General features: G+C 39.5%; 1 protein-coding gene across 1 annotated transcript; it reads left to right on the top strand.

The window, feature by feature from the left end:
- Positions 1 to 6,792: 6,792 nt before the first annotated feature.
- On the top strand, positions 6,793 to 7,532 carry SF3B5 (splicing factor 3b subunit 5). Its single transcript, XM_036248837.1, has one exon. The coding sequence runs from the start codon at positions 6,934 to 6,936 to the stop codon at positions 7,192 to 7,194; it is 261 nt and encodes an 86-aa protein (XP_036104730.1). The 5' UTR covers positions 6,793 to 6,933; the 3' UTR covers positions 7,195 to 7,532.
- The last annotated feature ends 210 nt before the right edge of the window (positions 7,533 to 7,742 follow it).

Raw genomic sequence — 7,742 nt, 5'->3', positions numbered from 1 at the left:
TTGTACCATTCCTTCAAATAAAGTAATTTGGTACCAAAAAATATATAAAATAAAATAAAACCAAAAGGCATTAAGTCTTTCTTAAGCCCTAGGAACTAGACGAATCTTACACTTGCTCACATTCAAATCAAAGGAAAGCTGCGAGTCAGGTTCACCCGTGCCTTACTTTAGGCAGACTTTGATAAACCACACGTTGAATTGGATACTGAAATGTTGCATAGAAGGACATCCATTTCACTTTGTTTTTGTATTTCATATTCTAATTTGTGGTTGCTGATGTGACCCATTCCTCTTAGGCTTAGGGTAAAAGGTGGTTGTGGCTTTGAGGTTGCTAGTTCCAACTACGGGAGGATGCTTTAAGATTTTGGTTACCTCCCTGCCTTATCAAGTGTCAAGACAATATTCTAATTCAACATGTATTTATTGAATATCGACAATGGGTAAATTATTATGCTAAATTAATGAAGAAAAAATACATATTTAAAAGGAACTTACATTCAAATGAGATATGCCATATGTATCCAGATTACACCACAATTTATGTAATTATTTCTTTATTGTTGTAGTAAGGTTGTTTCCAATCCTTCGTTATCACTCAAGATGCTATCATGAACATGAATTTGTTCATTTATTCAATAAACACATAGTATCACTAATCTTAGTGCTGCAAGACTTCATATCACTGTAACAAATGGAACATGTCTATAAAACTTTAAAGTTTCTTTGTGAAATTTCTCCTGTGAGGAATCTTTGTTCAAAATTGTACCAGCTTGTGATTTAATGTTATCTCTAAAGAACAGAGAGGGACCAGCCTATTTAACCTCAAATGAGGAGTTATAGAATGCATGCCCACACGATCATATCTGCTTCAGGAGATTATAAAAGAACCTTTGTTCTTTTGAAGTATATGCCCAATTAGAGGCAAAACCCTCCAAAAATTGAGAATTCTAAATCTGCTCAGATATATGAAAGCTATGATGGATGGAAAAAGAAAAGCTGAAGCTGAAGATATTTGAACCCCAGAAAAATAAGACATGTCTAGCAAACTTTTTAAAAATAAATTCCCTAAATTTAATATCACCTAAATTCCACATCACTGCTTAATCCAACTAAATATAAAACCCTGAAGTATAAAATTTATAATGAAAAGGAAAAGATTTGCTTTTTTCCCTAAATGATCAAAATCTTAATTGCTGTACAACTACAGCAAACCAAATTTTTGTCTTCAGTATTTCAGTTACAAGGTACCCTTCCTGCTTACAATTTAGAAGAAACTCTAGGTGCCTAATTATAAAATGGCCTCAACCACTAGTGTACTTGTTGGTGTTAAATACTGTTTTGGCGACCTCTAGTGTGAAACATGGTATCCATACCTGTACATGTAGAAAATCCTTTTTAAAACTTGCTTACAGACAAAAATGGCATCTAAAACAGTATTTCACCAAAGGAAATATAACTTGAGTTCATTTCCATTTGAAGTTCATATTTTCCTGCCATTATAATAAAAGTTAAATATAATTTCTGGATGCACAGACATTTGACAATCAATCAGAGGGTGGTTATATTTAGAGTATGCTAAACCCTTGCAATGGAATATTACACAGCTGTAAAACACGACAAAAAATTAGGAAGCTCTTTATGTACTGATATGGGATCATCTCCATTATATGTTAAAGAAAGTAGATAAAAAACAAACAACGTAGAGAACTATACGGAGCATTTTGCTATTTGAATTTTAGAAGGAGTAACGTATCATATATATTTACATTTGCTTATTCACCCATTAAAAATCTCTGGAAGGATACACATAGCAATGGGATGAGAAAGGAACAGATATTGGAAACGACATTCCTTTGTATATTTTTGTGTTTTGAATGATGCTTTGACTATTCAAAATATTAAGTGACATTTTAAAAAAGTTAAAGCCAGTGACACAAGAACAAGAAAGATGAAAAAGAGAAATTGTTGCCTTACATATCCAGACTTAAAAAGTAGACTAGACAACATACAATTTTCTGTCTAAAACATTTGTCATTATAAATCTTTAATTCTATAGCTTTTCCTGTGGAATCTTTTCTTGCATATTTTTTTCTTACTCAAATGCCAAGTTGTAAGACAGCATTTGGTAGTTACATAGAAGCGCCTAACAGACAGGATTAACTGGAGGCTGGATCTTGGAGCATGAAATAGTCACAGCTGTCCTGGCATGTCTTCGTAACAAGTTCACTGGTTCCAGGCCAAAAGGCTTTATTGGCAATAAGTGTAAAGAAACTGTGATGTTTCGTACTAGGTCACAATTTAAGACCCATACGGAATATCTTTAAGTAAAAAGGGTTGGGCAAAAGCTGTTGATATGAAAAATAATACAATAATTTATAAATAATAATACAAGAATAAACTATTTTTGTACTCACGACTGTAAACCTACTTTTGCCCTACCCTGTACATAGCAGATACTCAGGAATCAATCTAGGAGATGTGAAAGACCCTTGTGAAAATTATACAAGCTTTATATAAAGTCAAAGAAGTAAACATAAATAAATGAAATATATACTATGTGCATAGGTGAGAAAACTCAATATAGTTAAGGTGACAATTCTCCCCATATAAGTCTATAAATTCAATGTAATTACAATTAAACTTAAAGCAGGGATTTTGTGTGTGTGTGTGTGTGTGTGTGTGTGTGTGTGTGCGCGCACCTTTGAGAATCATTTGGGGGAATGCAGAAACTATTATTCAGAGATTTATTTAGGTTTTTAAAATTAATGTTCAATATATTAAAGTTATAGATGTAAAAACTGCCTCTCTCCTTAAGTTTTTAAATTCAGCTAAAAATCCTAAACTATAAATCTAGCAAATTTTCACAATTACTTTTAAGGGGACTTTAGGTAAAATTTAGTTCCACTCCAAATTTTGGACATTTTAAATCACACTTATTAATGTAATACATTTCATTTTCCTTGTAAATATTGTGATTATCTATTTTAACAAATAAAATCTTTTTATATACCTAAGTTATTTTCACAAAGTTCATTAGTTAAAGTTAAAATTTGTAAAAAGAAACACGTTCTCTTATACATGCCACAGCTGAATTGTGTCACCTCGAAATTCATGCTGAAGTCCTAACCCCTCAGTAGCTCAGAATGTGACTGTATTTGCAGATAAGAAGAGACGATTAAGACAGACACATGCAGAGGAAAAACCATGGGAAGACACAGAGAAAATGGCTAGCAGCAAGCCAAGGAGAGAGATCTAAAAATAAAATCAACCCACCATCACCTTCATTTTGTAACTTCTAGCCTCCAGAACTGTGAGGAAATACACTTCTATTGTTTAAGCCACCAACCTGTGGCAGTTTGTTTTGGGAGCCCTAGCAAACTAATACACCTTCGCTCTTAATTTATACGTGTAAATGTATTACTTTGAATTTGAGGAATTCTCTCCTATCCTTAGAATCATTCTTAATGATATAGAAATAATATTAACTTTTATAGCTTTGTTTGACTAGTCAATCACAATTTCCATAAGGATTTTACCGACAATTCTAAATTCATGTGGAAGTGCAAAGGTTCAAAAATGTTAAAACATTTATGAAAGAGGAAAATTATATAGGATTTCACCTTGTCAAGCCTATAATATCAAGACGTATTATAAAGGTACAATAATTAAGATCTCGTGTTACTGCTGTGGGCACAGACTAAGAAACTAACGGAACAGAATACCCAGAAACAGGCCTATCTGTACACAACACAAACTGTAAAGATAGTGGGGAAAGGATGCACTGTTTAATGAATGATTGGTTATCACTGGGAACTAGTTAATCATATAGGAAAGAATTGAAAAATTAGATCCCTAAAGCAGTGATGTTCAACTTTTTTCATCTCATGGCACACATAAACCAATAACTAAAATTCTACGGCACACCAAAAAAACATTTTTGGCTGATCTGAAAAAAAGAAAAAGGTATAATTTTGATCCATTTGCACTGGAGGGCTATTGTGTTGGCTGTTACTTTTTTATTTGACAAGCTAAGGGAAAAGAGGTCAATGCCCCTGACTCAATAGTCAGGTATCACATGTTTTAAAAATTCTTGCAATCACTGCCTTAAAGCAAAGCAAAACAAAACAAAAACTTCCAGGTGAAGTAAAACAAATATAAAAATATAAATATAAAAACCCCAAACTAAAACTTTTAGAAGACAATGAAACAAACCTCTTTTTTTATGGCCCAAGGATAGAAAGTGTTTTACTTGATTTCATTTTTTAACCCAAATGCAAAAAACATAAAGGAAGGCTGATACATGTGACTGCAAATGATGCCACAAAGAAAGGATTAAGATGAGCCACAGACTGGAAAAAGATTTTCAAAGCTTGTGAGACCAAAACCAGGAGCTCTTAACGCTGTGACCCAAGATTGAAGTTCTCTAAGGATATAATGGACACTCAATGGTACTATGTTTCCTAAGAAGACATAAGATTACAAAAATAAATAAGTAAATAAAAGATTTTCATTGCAAAATAACTGGCAAGTTTAGTATCGTAAATATATAAATATCACCTTTAAAAAAAGTTCCCAATAAGAAAATGGGCAAAGAATATGAATATGCAATTCAGAGCAGAAATATAATAGGCCAGTAAACACACACAAAAGATATTCAGTCTCCCTAGTAAGCAGAGATATGCAAGTTAAAGGCACAATGAAATTCCATTCCACCTTTCTGACTTGAAAATGTTTTAGAAGTCTGAGGACACCAAGTTTTGGGAGGGATGTGGATGAAAATGAATTCTCATTTCGCTGGTGGGAGAGCCAACTGGTATAATCAATTTGCAGAGCAACTTGGCAATATCTAGCAAAGCTTAAAGACACGCATGCCTGTGTCTCAACTTACTCCTTTATATAGTCTCCAAAGAAATTTCTTCACATGTATAAGAATTTATGTATAAGAATATTTCTTATAGCATTGTTTCTTACAATAAAAATGTGAAATTAAATGTCCATTTTTGAGAAAATGGACATGTGACAGTATATTAATTCGGTAGCATACTACACAACAGTAAAAATCAACTGAAGTTACGTTTATCAACATGGATATGATGAGGGGAAAAACAACTTTCATAACAATACATACAGAATGTCATTTATATAAAGCTTTAAAATGAGCATAACACTACCACTATTGTTTATGGATGAAGAAACTATCAGCAATCAAAAAACAGGCTCAGGAATGATCAACTCTAAATTCAAGACAGTATCCTGAAGTGAACAGACTAGGGAGGCGAACACAGAGAACTTCAAGTTTGTTTTCATAGTTTTGTTTCTTTTAAAATCCCAAACAAAATAACAAAGTTGGTAACAAAAATGGGAAGATGGCAAGATTTGATATATCTGGATAGTGAATCCACAGGTATACCTTATAATAGTCTCTACATTTTAGGAATGAAACGTTTGTTAAAACAAGGTTTAATCTAAAGAATAAAACTTATTTTTTTCATTTTTGGTACAGGTATTTGATCTCATACAGAACATTTTGGTTTTCTTTTTTGATCTCTTTTAAACTTAAAAATTATTTATATTTAAGGTGTGCAACATAATGAAACTATTACTACTACAAAGTAATTAACATATCCATTTCTTCACACAGTTACTTTGTGGGGTGAGAGCACCTGAAATCAACACTTAAAAAATTTTCCAGTATTCACACAGTATTAACTATAGTCTGCAACTTTGTATCAGAATAAGATTATTTAAAAGTTATCTTTCCCCAAGTAAAGAGTTCTATTTGGCTGTCATACAGTTGTTTAGCCATTCATCAAACGTTTTTGAGAATAGAATATCTGTCACTATGAGAATATCATAAAAGAAGTATGTAAGGTATCAACAAAAGTAAACTTTCTCAAGTAGTTCGTATTCGCCTGAGGAAACTGTTAAAAAACAAAACAAAACGGGGTGGGGGGCATATATAGCGATAATGACCGAGAGGACAGTCAAGGTGCAGAGGAAGGAGGGTGTCCATCGGCCTGGGTAGCCAAAGCCGCCTTCCGGGAGCTGCTGTCGAGCTGCCTGCCAGGAGGGGCCCGGCCCGCGACGGCGCTCGGGGGGCGGCCGCGCTCGCGCAGGGCGGCGAGGCGAACGGCCCGCAGGCAGACCGGCGGGCGCGGCGGCGCGCAGGGCGCGGGCGGCGCGGCTTGGAGGGAGGGAGGGAAGGAGGGAGGTGCGGAAATCAGGGGCTCGAGAGGAAGGCGGGGCTCGGCGTGCGAGCGGGAACGAGCTGGAACCGGTACTACGCGAACTTCGGCCCGCGGGCAGGAGACCGCGGCCCTGCGGGCGCTGACACAACGCTCACCGCGCAGGACGAGTCAGGACCAGCGCTCGGTCTCCTGACTGCGGGGCACCTGCCTCCAGCTGTGGAGGGGCTGCCGTGCCCCGAAACAGAATTAGGCCGAGTGTATTTAACGAGTTGCCTGCTGTGTCCTACTGGAGTTTCCCATTCCGGTCAGCCCAACCACCTAAGGATGCTAACCGCCTCCCAGGCAACCCCCTCCACTACGCGCCCAAAACCTCCTCAAGAGCCGCGAGGGCTCCTAAGCGAGCACGCAAGGCGGCTTCGGAGACCACAGGTCCCAGCATGCAACCCTCCCGGTAAGCAGAAGGTCCCATCAGGCAACGCTCTCCGGAAGGGGGCGGGGCTCTCGATAGAGGAGGCCGACTTCGAGCGTGGCCTAGGCAACTCCAATGACGTGACAGAACACACTTCCGCTTCCGCCTCTGAGTCCTAGAACCGCGAATACGCGCAGGTTCGTCGCGGTGACGCCATTCGCCAGCGACCGCACCGGCGTGGGGCTCCGTGGAGTGGTCCCTCTCCGGCGTGACTTTCCAGAGCGTCTCCTCCTGGTCCGCGGCCTCTGACCTCAGGGCTACAAGGAGAGCGGCGAGATGACGGACCGCTACACCATCCACAGCCAGCTGGAGCACCTGCAGTCCAAGTACATCGGCACGGGCCACGCCGACACCACCAAGTGGGAATGGCTGGTGAACCAGCACCGCGACTCCTACTGCTCCTACATGGGCCACTTCGACCTTCTCAACTACTTCGCCATCGCGGAGAACGAGAGCAAAGCTCGAGTCCGCTTCAACTTGATGGAGAAGATGCTGCAACCTTGCGGGCCGCCAGCCGACAAGCCCGAGGAGAACTGAGGTCCCGCCGTGGGAGCGCTGTGCGGGAGAGCGCCTATCCCTCCAGTTTGCCGTCTTCCCCGCGTGTCCCCGACCCGAGTGGACCGATTCTCTGTGGCTCTGGCTTCTCGTGCTTTCCCTGTGCAGAAGGGCTGGCTCCGGGTTTCTCGCCTGACCTGTCTTCATGTGGACCCTCGGAACACAGCGCTGGGGAGACGGCCAGGACCCCTGAGAACTGTGACCGTGGCGAAGCGGGCTTTAGGGGAGATGGCACTGGAGTGAGACGGAATATGGAGGCCCGTTTTTGGCTAGTTGATTGTCGTTGTTGATTTTTCCATAAAGTTTAGAAATTTTCAGTGTCTTCGTGTGGGCTACTTGTGTTCGGATTGAGTGGTCCAGGGAGGGTTCTGGGGAGTCTGAACTAGGAAACCGGGGTGGGGGTGGGGGCACGGGGCCAGCGTTCTTTGCCTGACACTTAAATCCGCCCTACCCAACCTTAAAATATTCTCCCACCATGACTTCTCCCAAGAGCCTTTTTCACGTACATAATGCCATAAATATTGGGTTTG

This window comes from Molossus molossus, unplaced genomic scaffold, assembly GCF_014108415.1.
Source record: "Molossus molossus isolate mMolMol1 unplaced genomic scaffold, mMolMol1.p scaffold_m16_p_8, whole genome shotgun sequence".
Taxonomy (NCBI): domain Eukaryota; kingdom Metazoa; phylum Chordata; class Mammalia; order Chiroptera; family Molossidae; genus Molossus; species Molossus molossus.
This window is presented reverse-complemented; position numbering and strand designations above follow the sequence as displayed.